Source organism: Lagenorhynchus albirostris, chromosome 1 (assembly GCF_949774975.1).
Source record: "Lagenorhynchus albirostris chromosome 1, mLagAlb1.1, whole genome shotgun sequence".
NCBI lineage: Eukaryota > Metazoa > Chordata > Mammalia > Artiodactyla > Delphinidae > Lagenorhynchus > Lagenorhynchus albirostris.
Genome location: NC_083095.1, coordinates 134,866,037 through 134,890,981, shown reverse-complemented (window position 1 = coordinate 134,890,981; position 24,945 = coordinate 134,866,037). Strand labels below are relative to the sequence as shown.

The window sequence follows — 24,945 nt, the reverse complement described above, 5'->3', positions numbered from 1 at the left end:
GTGAAAAATGCCACTGGTAGTTTGATAGGGATTGCATTAAATCTGTAGATTGCTTTGGGTAGTAGAGTCATTTTCACAATGTTGATTCTTCCAATCCAAGAACATGGTATATCTCTCCATCTGTTTGTCTCACCTTTAATTTCTTTCATCAGTGTCTTATAATTTTCTGCATACAGGTCTTTTGTCTCCCTAGGTAGGTTTATTCCTAGATATTTTATTCTTTTTGTTGCAGTGGTAAATGGGAGTGTTTTCTTAATTTCTCTTTCAGATTTTTCATTATTAGTTTATAGGAATTCAAGAGATTTCTGTGCATTAATTTTGTATCCTGCTACTTTACCAAATTCATTGATTAGCTCTAGTAGTTTTCTGGTAGCATCTTTAGGATTCTGTATGTATAGCATCATGTCATCTGCAAACAGTGACAGCTTTACTTCTTATTTTCCAATTTGGATTCCTTTTATTTCTTTTTCTTCTCTGATTGCTGTGGCTAAAACTTCCAAAACTATGTTGAATAATAGTGGTGAGAGTGGCAACCTTGTCTTGTTCCTGATCTTAGTGGGAATGGTTTCAGTTTTTCACCCTTGAGAATGATGTTTGCTGTGGGTTTGTCATATATGGCCTTTATTGTGTTGAGGTAAGTTCTCTGTATGCCTACTTTCTGGAAGATTTTTATCATAAACGGGTGTTGAATTTTGCCGAAAGATGTTTCTTCATCTATTAAGATGATATCGTTTTTTTCCTTCAATTTTTATATGGTGTATCACATTGATTGATTTGTGTATATTGAAGAATCCTTGCATTCCTTGGACAAACCCCACTTGATCATGGTGTATGATCCTTTTACTGTGCTGTTGGATTCTGTTTGCTAGTATTTTGTTGAGGATTTTTGCATCCATGTTCATCAGTGATATTGGCTTGTAGTTTTCTTTCTTTGTGACATCTTTGTCTGGTTTTGGTATCAGGGTGATGGTGTCCTCGTAGTACTAGTTTGGGAGTGTTCCTCCCTCTGCTATATTTTGGAAGAGTTTGAGAAGGAGAAGTGTTAGCTATTCTCTAAATGTTTGATAGAATCTGGTCCTGGGCTTTTGTTTTTTAGAAGATTTTTAATCACAGTCTCAATTTCAGTGCTTGTGATTGGTTGGTTTATATTTTGTATTTCTTCCTGGTTCAGTCTCGGAAGGTTGTGCTTTTCTAAGAATTTGTCCATTTCTTCCTGGTTGTCCATTTTATTGGCATATAGTTGCTTGTAGTAATCTCTCATGATCCTTTGTATTTCTGCAGTGTGAGTTGTTACTTCTCGTTTTTCATTTCTAAATCTATTGATTTGAGTCTTCTCCCCTTTTTTCTTGATGAGGCTGGCTAATGGTTTATCAATTTTGTTTATCTTCTCAAAGAACCAGCTTTTAGTTTTATTGATCTTTGCTATTGTTTCCTTCATTTCTTTTTCATTTATTTCTGATCTGATCTTTTTGATTTCTTTCCTTCTGCTAACTTTGAGGGTTTTTTGTTCTTCTTTCTCTAATTGCTTTAGGTGTAAGGTTAGGTTGTTTATTTGAGATTTTTCTTGTTTCTTGAGGTAGGATTGTATTGCTATAAGCTTTCCTCTTAGAACTGCTTTTGCTGCATTCCCTAGGTTTTGGGTTGTTGTGTTTTAATTGTCATTTGTTTCTAGTATTTATTGATTTCTTCATTGATTTCCCCAGTGATCTCTTGGTTATTTAGTAGTGTATTGTTAGGCTCCATGTGTTTGTATTTTTACAGATTTTTTTTCTGTAATTGATACCTAGTCTCATAGAGTTGTGGTCAGAAAAGATACTTGATACAATTTCAATTTTCTTAAATTTATCAAGGCTTGTTTTGTGACACAAGATATGATCTATCCTGGAGAATGTTCCATGAGCACTTAAGAAACAAGTGTATTCTGTTGTTCTTGGACAGAATGTCCTATAAATATCAATTAAGTCCATCTTGTTTAATGTATCATTTAAAGCTTGTGTTTCCTTATTTATTTTCATTTTGGATGATCTGTCCATTGATGAAAGTAGGGTGTTAAAGTTCCCTACTATGATTGTGTTACTGTTGATTTCCCCTTTTATGGCTGTTAGCATTTGCTTTATGTATTGAGGTGCTCCTATGTTGGGTGCGTAAATATTTACAATTGTTATATCTTCTTCTTGGATTGATCCTGTGATCACTATGTAGCGTCCTTCTTTGTCTCTTGTAATAGTCTTTATTTTAAAGACTATTTTGTCTGATATGAGAATTGCTACTCCAGCTTTCTTTTGATTTCCATTTGCATGGAATAAGTTTTTCCATCCCCTCACTTTCAGTCTATATGTGTCCCTAGGTCTGAAGTGGGTCTCTTGTAGACAGCATTTATATGGGTCTTGTTTTTGTATCCATTCAGCCAGTCTGTGTCTCTTGGTTGGAGCATTTACGTTTAAGGTAGTTACTGCTATGTATGTTCCTATTACCATTTTCTTAATTGTTTTGGGTTTGTTATTGTAGGTCTTCTCCTTCTCTTGTGTTTCCTGCATAGAGAAGTTCCTCTGGCATTTGTTGTAAAGCTGGTTTGGTGGTGCTGAATTCTCTTAGCTTTTACTTATCTGTAAAGGTTTTAATTTCTCCATCAAATCTGAATGAGATCCTTGCTGGGTAGAGTAATCTTGGTTGTAGGTTTTTCCCTTTCATCACTTTAAATATGTCCTGCTGCTCCCTTCTGGCTTGCAGAGTTTCTACTGAAAGATCGGTTGTTAACCTTATGGGGATTCCCTTGTGTGTTATTTGTTGTTTTTCCCTTGCTGCTTTTAGTATGTTTTCTTTGTATTTAATTTTTGACAGTTTGAGTAATATGTGTCTTGGCATGTTTCTCCTTGGATTTATCCTGTATGGGACTCTCTGTGCTTCCTGGACTTGGTTGAATATTTCCCTTCCCATATTAGGGAAGTTTTCAACTATAATCTCTTCAAATATTTCTCAGTCCCTTTCTTTTTCTCTTCTTCTTCTGGGACCCCTATAATTCGAATGTTGGTGCATTTAATGTTGTCCCAGAGGTATCTGAGACTGTCCTCAATTCTTTTCAGTCTTTTTCTTTATTCTTCCCTTCAGTAGTTATTTCCACTCTTTTATCTTCCAGGTCACTTATCCATTCTTCTGCCACAGTTATTCTGCTATTGATTCCTTCTAGAGAATTTTAAATTTCATTTATTCTGTTGTTCATCATTGTTTGTTTGCTCTTTAGTTCTTCTAGGTCCTTTTTAAACGTTTCTTGTATTTTCTCCAATTTATTTCCAAAATTTTGGATCATCTTTACTATCATTACTCTGAATTTTTTTTTCAGGTAGACTGCGTATTTCCTCTTCATTTGTTTGGTCTGGTGGGTTTTTGCCTTGCTCCTTCATCTGCTGTGTGTTTTTCTGTTTTCTCATTTTGCTTATCTTACTGTGTTTGGAGTTTCCTTTCTGAAGGCTGCAGGTTCATAGTTCCTGTTGTTTCTGGTGTCTGTCCCCAGTGGCTAAGGTTGTTTCATTGGGTTGTGTAGGCTTCGTGGTGGAGGGGACTGGTGCCTGTGTTCTGGTGGATGAGGCTGGATCTTTTCTTGTGGGCAGGTCCACGTCTGGTGGTGTGTTTTAGGGTGTCTGTGACCTTTTTATGACTTTAGGCAGCCTTTCTGCTAACGGGTGGGCTTGTGTTCCTGTCTTGCTAGTTGTTTGGCTTGGGTTGTCCAGCACTGTAGCCTGCTGGTCGTTGAGTGGACTGGGTCTTAGCATTTAGATGGAGATCTCTGGGAGAGCTTTTGCTGTTTGATATTACATGGAGCCAGAAGGTCTCTGGTTAACCAATGTCCTGCACTCAGCTCTCCTACCTCAGAGGCACAGGCCTGACACCCAGCCGGAGCACCAAGATCCTGTCAGCCAGATGGCTCAGGAGAAAAGGGAGAAAAAAGAAAGAAAGAAAGAAAAAATAAAATAAAGTTATTATAATAAAAAATTTTAAAAAGTATTTTAAAAAATTTAAAAGTATTAAAAAAATAAAGAAGAGAGCAACCAAACCAAAAAACAAATCCACCAACAATAACAAGGGCTAAAAAATGTATTAAAAAAAGACAAAAACCCCCCCAAAACAGACAGACAGAACCCTAGGACAAATTGTAAATGCAAAGCTATACAGACAAAATCACACAAAGAAGCATACACATACACACTCACAAAAAGAGAAAAAGGAAAAAAACATATATATTAAAAAAAAGGAAGAGAGCAACCAAATCCATAAACAAATCTACCAATGCTAATAAACTCTAAATACTAAACTACAGTAAACATAAAACCAGAAACAAATTAGATGCAGAAAGCAAACCCCCAAGTCTACAGTTGCTCCCAAAGTCCACCACCTCAATTTTGGGATGATTCGTTGTCTATTCAGGTATTCCACAGATGCAGCGTATATCAAGTTTATTATGGAGATTTAATCCACTGCTCCTGAGGCTGCTGGGAGAAATTTCCCTTTCTCTTCTTTGTTCTCACAGCTCCTGGGGTTCAGCTTTGGATTTCGCCCTGCCTCTGCGTTTAGGTCACCAGAGGTCATCTATTCTTCACTCAGACAGGACGGAGTTAAAGTAGCAGCTGATTAGGGTGGTCTGGCTTGCTCAGGCCCGGGGATGAGAGGGATATAGAATGCGGGGCGAGCCTGTGGCGGCAGAGGCCAGTGTGACGTTGCAACAGCCTGAGGCGCGCTGTGTGCTCTCCTGGGGAAGTTGTCCCTGGATCATGGGACCCTGGCAGTGGTGGGCTGCACAGGCTCCCGGGAGGGGAGGTGTGGATAGTGACCTGTGCTTGCACACAGGCTTCTTGGTGGCTGCAGCAGCAGACTTAGTGCTTCATGCCTGTCTCTGGTGTCTGCGCTGATAAACGCGGCTCACGCCCGTCTCTGGAGCTCGTTTATGCCGTGCTCTGAATCCCTTCTCCTCCCACACCCTGAAACAATGGTCTCTTGCCTCTTAGGCAGTTCCAGACATTTTCCCGGACCCCCTCCTGGCTGGCTGTGGCGCACTAGCCCCCTTCAGGCTGTGTTCACGCAGGCAACCCCAGTCCTCTCCCTGGGATCTGAACTCCAAAGCCGGAGCCTCAGTTCCCAGCCCCCACCCGCCCTGGCAGGTGAGCAGACAAGCCTCTTGGGCTGGTGAGTGCTGGTTGGCACCGATCCTCTGTGTGGGAATCTCTCCGCTTTGCCCTCTGCACCCCTGTTGCTGTGTTCTCCTCCGTGGCTCCGAAGCTTACCCCACCCCGCCCACCCGCCATCTCCACCAGTGAAGGGGCTTCCTAGTGTGTGGAAACCTTTCCTCCTTCACAGCTCCCTCCCACTGGTGCAGGTCCCGTCCCTATTCTTTTGTCTCTGTTTTTTCTTTTGCCCTACTTAGGTACATGGGGAGTTTCTTGCTTTTTGGGAAGTCTGAGGTCTTCTGCCAGCGTTCAGTAGGTGTTTTGTAGTTGTTCCACCAGTAGATGTATTTCTGATGTATTTGTGGAGAGGAACGTGATCTCCACGTCTTACTCCTCTGCCATCTTGAAGGTCTCCTCGTATTATTTTTGCTAACACCCTTTTGAAACTAAAAAGCAACTGTATGAATCCTGTGAATTAATTTATAAGTAGAGATGTTGAACAGTTTTGGAAATATATGCATCTTATAAATCAAAGCCTGTTTAGCAAGTAGGTTAATTTTTTAAACATCTTTATTGGAGTATGATTGCTTTACATTGTTGTGTTTGTTTCTGTTGTATAACAAAGTGAATCAGCTATACGTATACATATATCCCCATATCCCCTCCCTCTTGCCTCTCCCTCCCACCCTCCCTATCCCACCCCTCTAGGTGGTCACAAAGCACCGAGCTGATCTCCCTGTGCTGTGCGGCTGCTTCCCACTAGGTATCTATTTTACATTTGGTAGTGTATATATGTCCATGCCACTCTCTCACTTCGTCCCAGCTTACCCTTACCCCTCCCCCTGTCCTCAAGTCCATTCTCTACGTCTGCGTCTTTATTCCTGTCCTGACCCTAGGTTCTTCAGAACCATTTTTTTTTTAGATTCCATATATTTGTGTTAGCATACGATATTTGTTTTTCTCTTTCTGACTTACTTCACTGTGTATGACAGACTCTAGGTCCATCCCCCTCACTACAAATAACTCAGTTTCGTTTCTTTTTATGGCTGAGTAATATTCCATTGTATATATGTGCCACGTCTTTATCCATTCATCTGTCGATGGACAGTTAGGTTGCTTCCATGTCCTGGCTATTGTAAGTAGTGCTGCAATGAACATTGTGTTACATGACAAGCAGGTTAATATTGTATTAGATAAATTGTTGTTTTATGGCAGGTATTAACGCATTCACAGTGTTTCATTTCAACTGTGAATTGTTTTTATTTTTTGGACCTCAGATTCGATGAGGAGACGGTAGAGTGTTCTCCCTCATTTTGTTCAGATTTTCCAAGGAATGCATACAAGGGTGTCATCATCGATCCAAGCACGTGCTGGGACGCTGCAGAACCCAACAGGGCAGGCCGCGTGGCTCCGCCAAGGAGCCAGTGACCCCCAAGTACTCCAACAGCCTGGGGAGTCCACAGCCCCCAGGCCACTCAGCAAGAGGAACAGTCAATCCATGCTTGCAGCCACTGGGCCCGTCTGAGGAAACCCTAATATCCAGTGGCACATCTTGGGGTGCTTGAAGGCCTACTGTCCTGAGGTATCCACAGCCACACTTGGCACCCTGGGCCTACCTCACTTCTTCCAGGTCTCCCTACTACCTCCAGTCCTCAGGCCACGAGAAGGTCTTCTTGTCTTCGCCGACAGCCAGGCTTGCCCAGCAAGTGCACCTGAGAAGTAGACAGAAATCACACAGGCTTCAGAATTGGACCCGGGTCCTCAGAGAACACGATTCAGGCAAACATTTACCTGGGCGTGAGCCCTGCACCTGCTTCCCAAGTACCTCTGTCACTTAGGAGAACTGAATGCATGTCTGACAGCACAACTGCAGGAAGGTAGGCACGTAGGTGGGCCTGCGTGTGAGAGGGTGTATGTGTGTGCGCGTGCGTGCGTCTGTGATTGCGTGCGAGGACATGCTTGTGGGTTTCTGTGTGTGCCTCTGTATCTGCGTCTTGGTCTCTGTGTGTCCCTTTGCTCCTCTGCAGAGCCTCAAACAGTAAAAACCACACCTTATACACAGAGCCCTGGCCTCGGACCCTCCTACTGAATGGAGAAAGACCCCAGCTGCCTTCAAGAGGTCGCATGCGAACTTTGACCCCGATGGGCTGTTGAAATAGACCACGGGCTCCCACTCTCCAGCAGCCCCGTCTTCTGACCAAAGCACATAGACTTGAGGGACCGGCCTCCCGGCCATGGGTGTCACATGTGTGTGGACCTGGAGACCCTGCCAGCTACTAGCACATCTGATGTGCACTTGGGGCCACTCCCAGCGCTTCCAGGAACAAAGGAGCCTCCCATGGGCAAGCTGACACCTCCCTGCAGCTGGCTACAAGCAAGATGCAGCCTGTCTTCCTCTCAAGGGGCCAAAGGAATTCAGCCCAGGTGCCACTTCAGGCCAACTAGGCCAGATCCCCTTCTGGGGACCCACAGGGACGCCGACCACGGGAAGCAGTGGTCTTCAGTAACCATGACCCAGAGTCAAACCCCACGGCGGAAACTAGGCCACCTTCCCGGCCACGTTCCGGCCAGCTCCCCAGCCAGCAGGATTTGTGGCCCTGACCCCCGAGGAAACGCTCAAACACTCAAATGCTCGACAGCCTTGTCCCATGTGCCCTCCTCCTGCCCACAGGGCAACTCGACCCGACTGAAAGCCACAGATGCCATACAAACACGCGGACACTGAGCACCAGGGAAGACAGCAAGCATGTCTGCTTTGATGACGGCGACCCCACCCCATGCATCCTGGCACCTCTCCTCTGACACAGAGACACTACTGAGGACCTCACAGAGATCCAAGGCGCTGTCCACGAGGACCACAGAAAGACTTCAAATGGAAGACCTCTGCCACGCTAGGGGACCTGGAACCCTGAAAGGGAGCAAGTGGCTGTCCACGGCAGCTGTAAATTGTTGTTTTTACATGACACAGCATTGCTTTTCAAACCTAGCTCAGTTTCTATCCATAGCTTCCCTGAACTGTACAAAGACTTCATTCAGTGACCTGTGGAGCACAAAAATATTGACTTTTGTCCCAATGAATTGAGACTGCTTGTACACTTTTGGAGAAATATGTGAATTTATAAAGATTTTGTATATACTTGTTTAGAAAATTGATTACATCCTTTGATGCACAGAAGTTTTTAAAGTTAGATATAGTCTCATTTGTCTATTTTTGTTTGTATTGCTTGTGCTTTTGGTGTCATTTCCAAGAAATCATTGCCAAATCCAGTATTATGAAGCTTTTCCCCTATGTTTTCTTCTTGGAGTTTTATGGTTTGGGGTCTTAAATTTAGGTCTTTAATCCATTTTTAGCTGATTTTTGTATATGGTGTTAGGTAAGCATCCAACTTAATTCTTTTGCATGTGGCTAACCAGTTTTCCCAACACTATTTGTTGAAGAAACTCTTCTTTCCCACATTGAGTGGTCCTGGCACCTTTGTCCTGTAAGCCTTTTAATGACTTCATAATATTTCATGTAATGGATATGTTATACTCTAATTGTTTGTTTTGTTTCCAGATTTTTGTTAACAGTGTTTACTGTGGTAAACATTCTTGTGCATATGTCCTTATGTACTGGTGCTTTTATTGCTATGGGAGTTAGGTGTGGGGTTGCTGAATCAAGGGAATATATACTTTTATTTTCTGATAAATTTTGCAAGATTAAAATATTTCAAGATTACTTTTCCAAAGGGCAGTAACACTTTACATTTCTGTCAGCAGTGATTGAGAGCAGCAGGATTCTTCCTTTATCCTAGGACCATTGGTATCAGGAAGGCCTCTCCCAGGGGAGGGATCACATATATGACTAAGAAAAATAAAGATGTTTCTCTATATCGTTATATATGTTAGTGCTTAACATTTAAATGCATAAAGAGTCCCCTATTCTCATTTTCCATAACCTCAAGAAGCCTACCGAGTAAGAGGAAAGAGGATTGATCTGGGTTGCAATTAGAGTTCTGTGATTAACTGGCACTTAGCCTATAAAGGTGGAATCACTTGATATGGAAAAACCATGGACTTGGGTGACAAACCTGACTTCAAAGCCTTGTGACAAGTCAGCTTCCCAGCCTTTTGCTGTATGATCCTGGGCAAATGACTACCTTTCAGAACTTTAGTCTCTTTCACTTATAAAGGATGTTCGCACATTTGCTGTTGACACTTTAAAAATGTACTGTTGAGGTTTACAAAGAAAAAAATGTGCAGTTGGTATTACTCAAATGCTGGCTTAGTCCATTTGGGCTGCTATAGCAAAATGCCACACACGGAGAAGCTTATACACAACAGGCATTGATTTCTCACACTTCTGGGGGCTGGAAGTCTGGGATCAGTGTGGTTGGATGAGGGCCCTCTTCCAGGTCTCAGACTTCTTATTGTGTCCTCTTATGGCAGACTGTGCTAGGGAGCTCTCTGGAGCCTTTTTATAAGGTCCTAGCCCTGTTCATGGGGATTCCACCCTCATGACTGAAGCAGCTCCCAAAGGCCCTACCTACCAATACCATAACCTTTGGAGGTTAGGATTTCAACATGAATTTTGGGAAGAAACAAACATTCAGACCATTCAAGTACCATAATCTGTTATTAAAATAGTTATCAAAATAGACTGTTAAAGGCAAAACCATGGAGACAGTACAAAATTGAGTGATTGCCGGGGGTTGAAGGGGGAGAGATGAATAGGCAGAGCACAGAGGATTTTTAGGGCAGTGAAAATACTGTAGGATGCCGTAATGATGGGTTCATGCCATCATAAATTTGTCCAAACCCATAGAATGTATAACATCAAGAGGCAAGTGTAATGTAAACTATAGATTTTGGTGATAACGATATATCAGTGTAGGTTCCTCAGTTGCAAGGAACGTTCTGCTCTGATGGGGATGTTGATAATGGGGGAGGCTATGCATGTGGGGGGGCAGGGCATATAAAAATCTCTGTACCTTCCCCTCAGATTTGCTATGAACCTCAAACTGCTCTAAAAGGTATTATTTTTTTAAATTGTAAGTCTGGTTAACATCCGCCACCATACACAGTTACAAATTTTTTCTTGTGATGAGAACTTTGAAGATTCACTCTCTTAGAACTTTCAAATATGTAACATGGTTTTATTAACTACAGTCACCATGCTGTACATTACACCCCCATGACTTATTTTATAACGGGAATTTTTTACCTTTTGAGCCCCTTCACCCATTTCTCCCACCCCGCACTCCCTGTTCTTCTGTATCTATGAACTGGGTTTTTTTTTTTTTTCCTATTTTTTTTTTAAAGATTCCACATATAAGTGAGATCACATAGTATTTGTCTTTCTCTGTCTGACTTATTTCACTTAGCATAATGCCCTCAAGGTCCATCCATGTTGTCACAAATGGCAGGATTTCCTTCTTTTTGATGGTTGAATAACATTCCATTGTGTGTGTGTGTACACGCGCACACGCACATATTATGTGTGTGTGTGTGTGTGTGTGTGTGTGTATCACATTTTCTTTATTCATCCATTTGTGGACACTGAGGTTGTTTTCATATCTTGGCTATTGTAAGTAATGCTGCAATGAACATGGGTTACAAATATCTTTTCAAGTTAGTGTTTTTGTTTTCCTTGGGTAAAGCCCCTGAAGTAGAATTGCTGTATCACATGATAGTTATATTTTTAATTTTTTGAGGAACATCTATACTGTTTTCCATAGTGGTTGTACTGATTTACATTCCCACCAATAGTGCACAAGGGTTCCCTTTTCTCTGCATCCTCACCAGTGCTTCTCAGTACCTTTTCATTTACTTCTTGGCCAGCTGTATGTCTTCTTTGTAAACGTGTTTATTCAGATCCTCTGCCCATTTTTTAATTGGATTGTTTGGGGGTTTTTTTTGCCATTGAATTGTATGTGTTCTTTATATATTTTGGATATTAACCCCTTATCAGATATATGATTTGCAAATAATTTCTCCCATTCTGTAGGTTGCCTTTTCATTTTGTTGGTAGTTTTCTTTGCTATGTAGAAGTTTTTTAGTTTGATGTAGTTCCACTTGCTTATTTTCACTTTTGTTGGCTTTGCTTTTGGTGTCAAATCCAAAGAATCATCACCAAGACCAATGTCAAGGAGTTTACTGACTATGTTTTCCTCTAGTTTTATGGTTTCAGGTCTTATGTTCAAGTCTTTAATCCATTTTGTGTTAATTTTTGTGTATGGTGTAAGATAGTGGTCCAGTTTCTTTCTTTTGCAAATGTCTGTCCAGTTTCCCCAGGACCATTTATTGAAGAGGCTGTCCTTTCCCCATTGTGTATATCCATCTATCTATATACATTTTAAAAATTGAAGTATAGTTGACTTACAATATTATATTAGTTTCAGGTGTACAATGTACTGATTCAATATTTTTATAGATTACACACCATATAAAGGTATGTTCCCTGTGCAGCATATTACATCCCTGTGACTTATTCATTTTATAACCCATTGTATATTCTTGTCTCCTTTATCATAAATCAGTTGACCATATATGTGTAGGTTTATTTGTGGGATCTCTATTCTGTTCCATTGATCTGTGTCTGTATGACAATACCATACTGTTTTGATTGTTATAGCTTTGTAATGTAGTTTGAAACCAGGGAACATGATCCCATCAGCTTTGTTCTTTCTCAAGATTGTTTTGGCTATTTGGAGTCTTTGGTGTTTCCATACAAATTTTAGGATTGTGTATTCTATTTCTGTGAAAAATGCCATTGGAATTTTGATAGAGATTGTATTAAATCTGTACATTGGTTTGGGCAGTGTGGACATTTTAACAATACTAATTCTTCTAATCCATGAGCATAGTATATCTCTCCCTTTATTTGTGTCTTCTTCAATTTCTTTCATCAATGTCTTATGGCTTTCTTTCTACAGGTTTGTCACCTCCTTGGTTAAATTTATTCCTAGGTATCTTTTTCTTTTTGATGCAACTGTAAATGGGATTGTTTTCTTAACTTCTCTTTCTGATAGTTTGTTATTAGTGTATACAAAAGCAACAGATTTTTGTATATTCATTTTGTATCCTGCAACTTTAAACTGAATTCCTTTATTCTAAAAGTTATTTGATGGAGTCTTTAGGGTTTTCTCTTTGTATAATATCATGTCATCTCCATATAGTGACAATTTTACTTCTTCCTCTCCTATTTGGATGCCTTTTATCTCTTTTTCTTGGTTAATTGCTCTTGCTAGGATTTCCAACACTATGTTGAATAAAAGTGGTGAGAATAGGCATCCTTGTCTTGTTCCTGATCTTAGAAGAAAAGCTTTCAGCTTTTCACCATTGAGTATGATGTTAGCTATGGACTTGTTGTATATGGCCTTTATTATGTTGAGGTATGTACCCTCTATATCCGCTTTGTTGAGAGTTTTTAATCATCAATGGATGCCAAATTTTGTCAAATGCTTTTCTGCATCTATTGAGATGACCATATGATTTTTTTTGAATTTAAGTTGATATTTTTATTCAGCAGGTTCTTATTAGTTATTTATTTTATACATATTAGTGTATATATGTCAATCCCAATCTCCCAATTCATCCCACCAGCACCCCCCAACACCCCGCTTTCCCCTCTTGGTGTCCATACATTTGTTCTCTCCATCTGTGTCAACCATATGATTTTTATCCTTCATTTTGTTAATGTGTATCACATTGATTGACTTCTGGATATTGAATCATCCTTGCATCCCTTGAATAAATCCTGCTTGACCATAGTGTATGATTGTTTAAATGTATTGTTAAATTTGGTTTGCTAATATCTTGTTGAGGATTTTTGCATCTGTGTTCATCAGGAATATTAGTCTGTTATTTTCCTTTCTTGTGGCATCCTTGTCTGATTTTGGTATCAGGGTGGTGTTTGCCTTGTAAAATGAGTTTGGAAGTGTTCCTTCCAATTTTTTGGAAGCGTTTGAGAAGGACTGGTATTAATTCTGCTTTAAATGTTTGGTAGAATTCACCAGTGAAGTCTTGTTTGGTCCTGGATTTTGTTTGTTGGGAGGAACAAAGTCTTAATTTTTAAAAAATAGACTATTCCTGGGAAAGTTATAAAACATCAAAAAGAAATAAGGAAAATAAATGCAGTGGCATTGCACATTAAGTTTTATGTTTATTAAGAAAACTTATGGGGTAATTGTTCAAATAGCTTTTCTGAAGGTTATACCTATACTGTTTGTTATATTTTCTCAATTCTGATATACTGCTATATTTGTACATATATTTCTCAGTCATTAGTTAGTCATAAAGAGGTTCTCTTTTAGTAACAGCTTTATTGAGATACAATTCACATACCATATAATTCATCTATTGAAAGTGTATAATTCAGTGGATTTTACTATATTCACATGCAGCCATCACCACAGTTGATTTTAGAACATTTTCATATCCCCCCAAAAGCACCCCCTCTCTAGGCAATCAAAAATCTGCTTTGTGTTTCTTTAGATTTGCCTATTCTGGATACTTCATGTAAATGGAATCATATAATATGTGGTCTTTTGTGACAGGCTTCTTTTATTAGCATAATGTTTTCAAGGTTCATCTAGGTTCTAGCATGCATCAGTAATTCACTCATTTTTATGTCCAAATAATATTCCATTAGATATACTATGTTTTATCCATTTATCATTTGCTGGGCATTTGCATTGTTTCTACTTTTTGGCTATTATGAATAATGCTGCTATGAACATTCATATACAAGTTTTTGTATGGACGTCGGTTTTCATTTGTCGTGAGTATGTACCTAGGAGTGGAATTGCTAGGTCTTTGGTCACCCTTTAACTTTTTAGGAACTGCCAGACTGTTTTCCAAAGCAACAGTACAATTTTACATCCCCACTAGCAGTGTATGAGGGTCCCAATTTCTCCATATTTTTACCAACACTCGTTATTATCTGTGTTATTTATTATAGGCATCTTAGTGGGTATGATGTGGTATCTCATGGTTTTGATTTGCATCTTCCTGATGGCTAAAGGTTTTGAACATCTTTTCATGTACTTGGCCTTTCTTCTTTTAGATAACTTACCTATTTTTAAATTGGGTTGATTAGGTTGTTGGGTCTTTTATTATACAAGTCCCTTGTCAGATGTATGATTTGCAAAAACTTTCTCCTGGTTCCCCCTTTTTTTTTTGAATTTTATTTTCTTTATTTTTTTATATAGCAGGTTCTTATTAGTTGTCCATTTTATCCATATTAGTGTATATATGTCAATCCCAATCTCCCAATTCATCACACCACCACCCACCACCATCACTTTCCCCCCTTGGTGTCTATACGTTTGTTCACTACATCTGTGTCTCAATTTCTGCCCTGCAAACTGGTTCATCTGTACCATTTTTCTAGGTTCCACATACATGTGTTAATATACAATATTTGTTTTTCTCTTTCTGACTTACTTCACTCTGCATGACAGTCTCTAGATCCATCCACGGCTCTACAAATGACTCAATTTCATTCCTTTTTATGGCTGAGTAATATTCCATTGTATATATGTATCACATCTTCTAAAATCGTTCATCTGTCAATGGGCATTTAGGTTGCTTCCATGTCCTGGTTATTGTAAATAGTGCTGCAATGAACATTCGGGTGCATGTGTCTTTTTGAATTATGGTTTTCTCAGGGTATATGCCCAGTAGTGGGATTGCTGGATCATATGGTAATTCTATTTTTAATTTTTTAAGGAACCTCCATACTGTTCTCCATAGTGGCTGTACCAATTTACATTCCCACCAGCAGTGCAAGAGGGTTCCCTTTTCTCCACACCCTCTCCAGCATTTGTTGTTTGTAAATTTTCTGATGATGCCCATTAGAACTGGTATGAGGTGATACCTCATTGTAGTTTTGATTTGCATTTCTCTAATAATTAGTGATGTTGAGCAGCTTTTCATGTGCTTCTTGGACATCTGTATGGCTAAGACATTTCTTTGGAGAAATGTCTATTTAGGTCTTCTGCCCATTTTTGGATTGGGTTGTTTCTTTCTTTCTTTCTTTCTTTCTTTTTTGCGGTACGTAGCCCTCTCACTGTTGTGGCCTTTCCCGTTGCGGAGCACAGGCTCCGGAAGTGCAGGCTTAGCGGCCATGGCTCACAGGCCCAGCCACTGCCTGGCATGTGGGATCTTCCCGGACCGGGGCACGAACCTGCATCCCCTGCATCGGCAGGCGGACTCTCAACCACTGCGCCACCAGGGGAGCCCTGGGTCGTTTCTTTTTTAAATATGGAGCTGCATGAGCTGTTTATATATTTTGGAGATTAATCCTTTGTCCATTGATTCGTTTGCAAATATTTTCTCCCATTCTGAGGGCTGTCTTTTCGTCTTGCTTGTAGTTCCTTTTGCTGTGCAAAAGCTTTTAAGTTTCATTAGGTCCCACTTATTTTTGTTTTTATTTCCATTACTCTAGGAGGTGGGTCAAAAAAGATCTTGCTGTCATTTATGTCAAAGAGTGTTCTTCCTATGTTTTCCTCTAAGAGTTTTATAGTGTCCGGTCTTACATTTATGTCTCTAATCCATTTTGAGTTTACTTTATTTTATTTTTTAACATCTTTATTGGGGTATAATTGCTTTACAATGGTGTGTTAGATTCTGCTTTATAACAAAGTGAATCAGTTATACATATACATATGTTCTCATATGTCTTCACTCTTGCGTCTCCCTCCCTCCCACCCTCCCTCTCCCATTGAGTTTATTTTTGTGTATGGTGTTAGGGAGTGTTCTAATTTCATTTTTTTACATGTACCTGTCCAGTTTTCCCAGCACCACTTATTGAAGAGGCTGTCTTTTCACCATTGTGTATCCTTGCCTCCTTTGTCATAGATTAGTTGACCATAGGTGCATGGGTTTATCTCTGGGCTTTCTATCCTGTTCTGTGGATCTATATTTCTGTTTTTGTGCCAGTACCATATTGTCTTGATTACTGTAGCTTTGTTTTATAGTCTGAAATCAGGGGGTCTGATTCCTCCAGCTCTGTTTTTTTCCCTCAAGACCACTTTGGCTATTTGGGGTCTTTTGTGTCTCCATACAAATTTTAAGATTTTTTGTTCTAGTTCTGTAAAAAATGCCATTGGTAATTTGATAGGGATTGCATTGAATGTGTAGATCGCTTTGGGTAGTATAGTCATTTTCACATTATTGATTCTTCCAATCCAAGAACATGGTATATCTGTCCATTTGTTTGTATCATCTTTAATTTCTTTCATCAGTGTCTTATAGTTTTCTGCATACAGGTCTTTTGTCTTCCGAGGTAGGTTTATTCCTAGGCATTTTATTCTTTTTGTTGCAGTGGTAAATGGGAGTGTTTCCTTAATTTCTCTTTCAAATTTTTCATCATTAGCGTATAGGAATGCAAGAGGTTTTCTGTGCATTAATTTTGTATCCTGCAACTTTACCAAATTCATTGATTAGCTCTAGTAGTTTTCTGGAGGCATCTTTAGGATTCTCTGTGTATTGTATTATGTCATCTGCAGACAGTGACAGTTTTACTTTTTCTTTTCCTATTTGTATTCCTTTTATTTCTTTTTGTTCTCTGATTGCCATGGCTAGGACTTCCAAAACTATGTTGCATAATAGTGGTGAGAGTGGACATCTTTGTCTTGTTCCTGATCTTAGAGGAAATGCTTTCAGTTTTTCACTATTGAGAATGATGTTTGCTATGGGTTTGTCGTATATGGCCTTTATTATGTTGAGGTAGGTTCTCTCTGTGCCCACTTTCTGGAGAGTTTTTATCATAAATGGGTGTTGAATTTTGTCAAAAGCTTTTTCTGCATTTATTGAGATGATCATTTGGTTTTTATTCTTCATTTTGTTAATATGGTGTTTCACATTGATTGATTTGCATATACTGAAGAATCCTTGCCTCCCTGGGATAAATCCCACTTGATCATGGTATTGTACCTTTTAATGTGTTGTTGAATTCTGTTTGCTAGTATTTTGTTGAGTATTTTTGCATCTATATTCATCAGTGATATTAGTCTGTAATTTTCTTTTTTTGTAGTATCTTTGTCTGGTTGTGGTATCAGGGTGATGGTGGCCTCATGGAATGAGTCTGGGAGTGTTCCTTCCTCTGCAATTTTTTGGAAGAGTTTGAGAAGGATGGGTGTTAACTCTTCTCTGAATGTTTGGTAGAATTCACCTGTGAAGCCATCTGGTCCTGGACTTTTCTTTCTTGGAAAATTTTTAATCACAGTTTCAATTTCATTACTTGTGATTGGTCTGTTCATATTTTCTATTTCTTTCTGGTTCAGTCTTGGAAGGTTATATCTTTCTAAGAATTTGTCCATTTCTTCCAGGTTGTCCATTTCACTGGCATAGAGTTGCTTGTAGTAGTGTCTTAGGATGCTTTGTATTTCTGCCATGTCTGTTGTAACTTCTCCTTTTTCATTTCTAATTTTATTGATTTGAGTCCTCTCCCTCCTTTTCTTGATGAGTCTGGCTAAAGGTTTATCAATTTTGTTTGTCTTCTCAAAGAACCAGCTTTTAGTTTTATTGACCTTTGCTATTGTTTTCTTTGTTTCTATTTCATTTATTTCTGCTCTGATCTTTATGGTTTCTTTCCTTCTCCTAACTTTGTGGTTTTTTTGGTTCTTCTTTCTCTAGTTCCTTTAGGTGTAAGGTTAGATGATTTATTTGAGATGTTTGTTGTTTCTTGAGGTAGGCTTGTATAGCTATAAACTTCCCTCTTAGAACTGCTTTTGCTGCATCCCATAGGTTTTAGATTGTCGTGTTTTCATTGTCATTTGTCTCTAGGTATTTTTGATTTCCTCTTTGATTTCTTCAGTGATCTCTTGGTTATTTAGTAATGTATTGTTTAGCCTCCATGTGTTTGTGTTTGTGTTTTTTACTGGTTTTTCCGTGTAATTGATTTCTAATCTCATAGCATTGTGGTCAGAAAAGATACTTGATATGAGTTCACTTTTCTTAAATTTACTGAGGCTTGATTTGTGACCCAAGATGTGATCTATCCTGGAGAATGTTCCATGCGCACTTGAGAAGAAAGTGTAATCTGCTGTTTTTGGATGGAATGTCCTATAAATATCAATTAAATCTATCTGGTCTATTGTGTCATTTAAAGCTTGTGTTTCCTTATTAATTTTCTGTTTGGATGATCTGTCCGTTGGTGTAAATGAGGTGTTAAAGTCCCCCATTGTTATTGTGTTACTGTCGATTTCCTCTTTTATAGCTGTTAGCAGTTGCCTTATGTATTGAGGTGCTCCTATGTTGGGTGCATATATATTTATAATTGTTACATCTTCTTCTTGGAGTGATCCCTTGGTCATTATTTAGTGTCCTTCCTTGTCTCTTTTAACATTCTTTATTTTAAAGTCTATTTTATCTGATATATTGCTACTCCAGCTTTCTTTTGATTTCCATTGGCATGGAATATCTTTTTCCATCCCTTCATTTTCAGTCTGTATGTGTCCCTGGGTCTGAAGTGGGTCTCTTGTAGACAACATATGTATGGGTGTTGTTTTTGTATCCATTCAGCAAACCTGTGTCTTTTGGTTGGAGCATTTAATCCATTCACGTTTAAGATAATTATCGATATGTATGTTCCTATTACAATTTTCTTAATTTTTTGGGTTTGTTTTTGTAGGTCCTTTTCTTCTCTTTTGTTGCCCACTTAGAGAAGTTCCTTTAGCATTTGTTGTAGAGCTTTGGTGGTGCTGAATTCTCTTAGTTTTTGGTGGTGCTGAATTCTCTTAGCTTTTGCTTGTCTGTAAAGGTTTTGATTTCTGCATGGAATCTGAATGAGATCCTTTCCTGGTAGAGTAATCTTGGTTGTAGGTTCTTCCCTTTCATCACTTTAAGTATATCATGCCACTCCCTTCTGGCTTGTAGAGTTTCTGCTGAGAAATCAGCTGTTAACCTTATGGGAGTTCCCTTGCATGTTATTTGTCATTTTTCCCTTGCTGCTTTCAGTAGTTTTTCTTTGTCTTTAATTTTTGCCAATTTGATTACTATGTGTCTCGGCGTGTTTCTCCTTGGGTTTATCCTGTATGGGACTTTCTGCACTTCCTGGACTTGGGTGGCTATTTCCTTCCCCATGTTAGGGAAATTTTTGACTATGATCTCTTCAAATATTTTCTCGGGTCCTTTCTCTTTCCCTTCTCCTTCTGGGACCCCTATAATGTGAATGTTGTTGCAGTTAATGTTGTCCCAGAGGTCTCTTAGGCTATCCTCATTTCTTTTCATTCTTTTTTCTTTATTGTGTTCCGCAGCAGTGAATTCTACCATTCTGTCTTCCAGTTCACTTATCTGTTTTTCTGCTTCAGTTATTCTGCTATTGATTCCTTCTAGTGTATTTTTCATTTCAGTTATTTTATTGTTCGTCTCTGTTTGTTCTTTAATTCTTCTAGGTCTTTGTCGAACATTTCTCGCATCTTCTCGATCTTTGCCTCCATTCTGTTTCCAAGGTCCTGGATCATCTTCACTATCATTATTCTGAATTCTTTTTCTGGAAGGTTGCCTGTCTCCACTTCATTTAGTTGTTTTTCTGGGGTTTTGTCTTGTTCCTTCATGTGGTACATAGCCATCTGTGTTTTCATATTGTCTGTTTTTCTGTGAATGTGGTTTTTGTTCCACAGGCTGCAGGATTGTAGTTGTTTTTGCTTTTGCTGACTGCCCTCTGGTGGATGAGGCTATCTAAGAGACTTCTGCAAGTTTTCTAATGGGAGGGACTGGTGGTGGGTAGAGCTGGCTGTTGCTCTGGTGGGCAGAGCTCAGTAAAACTTTAATCTGCTTGTCTGCTGATGGGTGGGGCTGGGTTCCCGACCTGTTGGTTGTTTGGCCTGAGGCGACCCAACACTGGAGCCTACGCAGGCTCTTTGGTGGGGCTAATGGCAGACCCTGGGAAGGCTCATGCCAAGGAGTATTTCCCAGGACTTCTGATGCCAGTGTCCTTGTCCTCACGGTGAGCCACAGCCACCCCCCGCCCCTGCAGGAGACCCTCTAACACCAGCAGGTAGGTCTGGTTCAGTCTCCTATGGGGTCACTGCTCCTTCCCCTGGGTCCTGATGTGCACACTACTTTGTGTGTGCCCTCCAGGAGTGGAGTCTCTGTTTCCCCCAGTCCTGTTGAAGTCCTGCAATCAAGTCCTGCTAGCCTTCAAAGTCTGATTCTCTAGGAATTCCTCCTCCCATTGCTGGACCTCCAGGTTGGGAAGCCTGACATGGGGCTCAGGACCTTCACTCCAGTGGGTGGACTTCTGTGGTGTAAGTGTTCTCTATTTTGTGAGTCACCCATCCAGCAGTTATAGGATTTGATTTTATTGTGATTACGCCCCTCCTACCGTCTCATTGTGGCTTCTCCTTTGTCTTTGGATGTGGGGTATCTTTTTTGATGAGTTCCAGTGTCTTCCTGTTCATTATTGTTCACCAGTTAGTTGTGATTCTGGTGCTCTTGCAGGAGGGAGTGAGAGCACGTCCTTCTACTCTGCCATCTTGAACCAATCTCCCCTCATTTCCTCTTTAAGTAGTAAGGGAAGAAAAACTACTCTTAAGTAACTACTGTGATCAATACTAAGTATTATACTTTAGGAATGCCAAACTAATGAAATGATTCCTACGTTCCAGGATATTGGTTTCTTTGGTGACCCAAGACTTATGTGACATAATTGAAAAATAATGCAGAACAGTATGATATAAATGAGAATAGTATAATATAAATGCCCCTGGATTCCAAGGAACCTAGGTTGAAAGTGATTGATTTAAAGTATTTATTTTGAGTAGGATGAGCACACGTTAACTATTCACAACAACTTTTTTCTTATATGTATAAATTTATTTATTTTTGGCTGCATTGGGTCTTCAATGCTGTGTGTGGCCTTTCTCTAGTTGCAGTGAGCAGGGGCTACTCTTCCTTGTGGTGCGCGGGCTCCTTATTGTGGTGGCTTCTCTTGTTGCAGAGCACGGGCTCTAGGCGTGTGCGCTTCAATAGTTGTGGCATGTGAGCTCAGTAGTTGTGGGCTCTACAGTGGACTCTAGAGTACAGACTCAGTAGTTGTGTCACACAGGCTTAGTTGCTCCATGGCATGTGGGATCTTCTTGGACCAGGGCCCCAAGCTTTTTCCCCTGAATTGTCAGGTGGATTCTTAACCACTGCACCACCAGGGAAGTCCTCACAGCAACTTTCAAAATATAATTTTTTAGTTTGATTCAGTTTCTATACAATTTAGCTTACATACAGTATCACATTTTTGGAGCCAGTCCTTACTACTGGGCTGTAAATGTGGATGCTGTCTTTGATTACCAGTGTATTTCCTGCATTTGGCATGGTGCCTGATACAAGGCACATTCTGTTAAATGTTTGTTGAATGAATGAATGAATTAACAAACACTGGTGTGGGCTTGAGGTCTTGGCATGTGATATTAAGCTCTTTTAGAAAGTTGTCCCAAGGTGGAAGATGTTAGGGTGGAAAGAGCAAAAGGTAGAGGGGAGGCCTTCAGAGCTCTGCCACTGATGAGCTCTGTAGCACTGGCCTTTCTGGTCATATATCCTCATTTGTGAAGTGAGGGAATGTATTAGATCATCTCCCGTTTAATATTTTGAGGTTTATGAGCAGTATAAACGTAAAACATTTAGAACCAGCTAAAGAAACATAACCTCTAAGTAGAATTTGAGTGCGCCATTAAGGTTTTGTGCTAAAATACCACTGACCTTTGCACCTGGCATTTCTGTAAAGTTGTGCTAAGAAAATGGTATTTCTAGTATTGGATGTACTAAGAAGGTATTCACAAGGCAGTATCTTAAATGTTCTCATTAAGTAGAATGTTAGGATAAATTTATCATTTTGTTTATTTATACCCTATCTACTTTCTTTCAAACAAAATTTGAGGTGGCAATTCAAGTTAGTATTTTTTTCCCTAAGGCAAAATTTCCTTAGATTCTGTTAAAAAACATTTTGTTATCTCTGTCTTTTAAACAACCTTAAACTTTTGTTGTTTCCATTTTAAAATAGGATCAGAATAGGAGAAATGGTTCAATAATGCTATTTTAACTTGAACCTCTGAAATTAACAGCTTTTGAACATTACAAAGAATGCCTCTCTAGTGTATAATATTCTAACTGAATTGAAATATCTCCATTGCTGCACATTTCCGCATAAGGAGGCTTTTACAGAGGCATGGCACAAACTCTATGATACTTACAGATTAAATCAAATATCTTAAATTGCCCAGGGAAGCAAGACATAAACTCTGAGGAGTAAGCTGCTCTATTAATGAAGAAATAAGCAGTGAAAGAAAATCAGGGAATGGGTTTCCTCTAGCTAGAGTAACCAGATACTTTTTAATAGCTCCAAATAGAAAACATGGTCTATCACAACAAAAAGAGAAGATTTTGTGAAAGTGCTAATTTTCTGTTAAATCATTTCTTTTAGGTTAGAGAAAGGCCAACACTAGCTACTCTAAATCCCTATGTATATACTTTATGATAAATAAGCCAGTGACATTTTGTTTTAAAAAATGTTTTTTCTTTGTAAAATCATGAGTCTTGAGTAAATGTCATCCTTGAATTTCACACATTCCACATTTCCTTGATAGAGACTCCAGTGTCCATAAAACACTGAAAACTCATTTCTTTAAAGAGGCTTACTTAAGCTTATTAGAAGTGTAAACATAACTGTGATCCGTAAATCTAACCAGTCTTTGGCTTATGGCATCTAAAACTTTTTAAATTTTATCTTTTTTTTTTTTTTTAAGTCTTAGGCCCTAAGGTAATTGTATACAAATGTATAGCAAACAGATGTATGACAAATCTGAATAATTTGTTCAATATTTATATATTTGTATATTAAAAGCATGTAAATTAAAGCATGTTTATTTTACATTTATAGTTGATCAATAAACCTTAATATATCTGTTTTCTAGGTTTGGAATTTTAGGACAAGCAACCCCCCTAGCCCTGGTAATTTAAAAGCTTTTGTTACTTAGTTTTTAAATTACTCTGTATTAAGTACTGAGTGCTTCTTTTGGAATTCAGCATATTTCCATGTGAATAATCTGATTTAACTAAGAAATATATCTGAACCAGAGTGTCCCTTATTGATCACAAACATTTTAAAATCTCCTTCATTTTAAAATCGCCTTTGACAACAGCCTAAATAATACTTTGGTTCATTAGTAATGCGAAACTTTTTTAAAGTAGAGGTATTTGGTGGGAGAGAAGCCAATCCACTAACTTTTAAAAATTTGTTATACAGGATTAGCTGAACCATCCTTTGTTGCCAAACATGAAGATAGTTTGTTTAAGGATTTATTTCAAGACTACGAGAGATGGGTTCGTCCAGTGGAACACCTGAATGACAAAATAAAAATAAAGTTTGGCCTTGCAATATCTCAATTAGTGGATGTGGTAGGTGTGCATATCATTCCATATTCAATTTCATACAGGTCTATGGAGAGCGTATTGTGTGCCCAGGCACCGTGCTCAGCTGCAAAGATTACAAAGGTGAATGAACATAGTCCTTTTCCTCCAGGAACTCACCAGGGAAAAACAATTATTACACCACAGACATAGGAATACTGTATGTTTACATAATCTTGTGTAGTTTAGAAATCATTTTATCTCATTTGGTAATTAAAATAGGTCTATTTTTTAATAAATTCAAAGATATTAAACCCTTTATATGGAAGTTTCTCCTTAAATATGTTAAAAAATATGACCAAAAAGTCAAAAAATTTAAAAGAAAAAACCCAAGAGTTAGAGTTGTAGATTTTTAGGACCGAAAAGGGATCTCAACAGATCATTGCCTCAGTATCACACTTAAAACATTTCTTAGGTTTTTCCATGTGACATTTACCAGGTAGTAAATTCCCCATTGTAACTTGTTCTTATTGTCAAGAGATTATTTCTATTTTAAACTAAAAGGTTCAGGCTAATTTTTAAACTAGTTTCTTCTTTTTCTGATCATGTCAATCAATAATTGTTTCCCTGTTGTGTTCCCAGAATAGTCAAATATGTGTGTGTGTATGTATGTATGGACACAGATAACATTTATAGGTGTGCCTTTATTTTCTGATTAGAGAAGCAATGCATGATTTTTGGAAAGAATTTAGAAAGTTCAAAAAAATACGAATAAGAAAATAAAACTTGACTGTAATTCTACCACCCAGAAATGACCATTGGTAACATTTTGTTGTATTTCTTGCCAGTTTTTTCTTTGTGAATATGTTACAAAATTGAAGTATTATTTTAGATATAATTTTGATTACTGCTTTTTCCCCTATTGTTACATGATGAACATTTTCTTATTATATAATCTTCAAGTGTAATTTTTAATGGCTGTATTTCATTTATAATTTATTTAAACATTCTCTTATTGTTGGCAGAAGCTTGTTCCCAATTTTCCCTATTATAAAGGACAATGATGAATATTTGTACATAAATGTTTGAATTTCTCCTTTCCTTAAGAAAGGTGATGAATCAAAGGATATACATTTTTGAAGTCTGTTGACTGATATATGTAACCTAATTGCTTCTAGAAAGATCAATGAATATGGACTCTGTGCTTGATCCTTTACTAGGCAATACAGGAAGATTTTAAATATAAATTAAACATAGGGAAGTAGGAAGTAAGTTAGTAGGGCTTGCTTTCAACTTTTCTTTCTAGCTGGGACTGTCAGCATGTAAATGGAGTAAGTGTAGAATGCTGCAGTACTAAATCGTGATGTCACAGAGATCTGGGATTTCCGATCTTGATGATTGAGATTATCAAAGAAGCCTGGGTAGAAGAAGTGGCACATGAGCTGGGCTTGTGCTAAGT

At 38.7% G+C, this 24,945-nt stretch overlaps 1 protein-coding gene and 1 non-coding gene across 8 annotated transcripts in view; one reads left to right on the top strand and one right to left on the bottom strand.

Moving 5' to 3' along the window:
* The window catches only part of CHRNA5 (cholinergic receptor nicotinic alpha 5 subunit), a 64,838-nt gene that overhangs the window by 29,018 nt on the left and 10,875 nt on the right, over positions 1-24,945 (top strand). For 5 of the 7 annotated variants that reach the window (XM_060155029.1, XM_060154982.1, XM_060155007.1 and 2 more), the window contains exon 2: positions 23,383-23,534. The exons of 1 other annotated variant lie outside the window; for it this stretch is intronic. Coding sequence is in view for 4 of the 6 variants with exons in the window: in XM_060154982.1 (XP_060010965.1) it covers positions 23,383-23,534 (152 nt within the window). In the remaining 2 variants the exon portion in view is untranslated. Of the gene's footprint in view, positions 1-22,940; positions 23,088-23,382; positions 23,535-24,945 lie in introns of those variants that run through there. One more of the 7 variants, XM_060154990.1, reaches the window with a different exon arrangement.
* LOC132505629 (small nucleolar RNA SNORD116) lies at positions 6,428-6,520 on the bottom strand. The gene has a single exon (XR_009535475.1). It is a non-coding gene; the product is annotated as a small nucleolar RNA SNORD116 (small nucleolar RNA).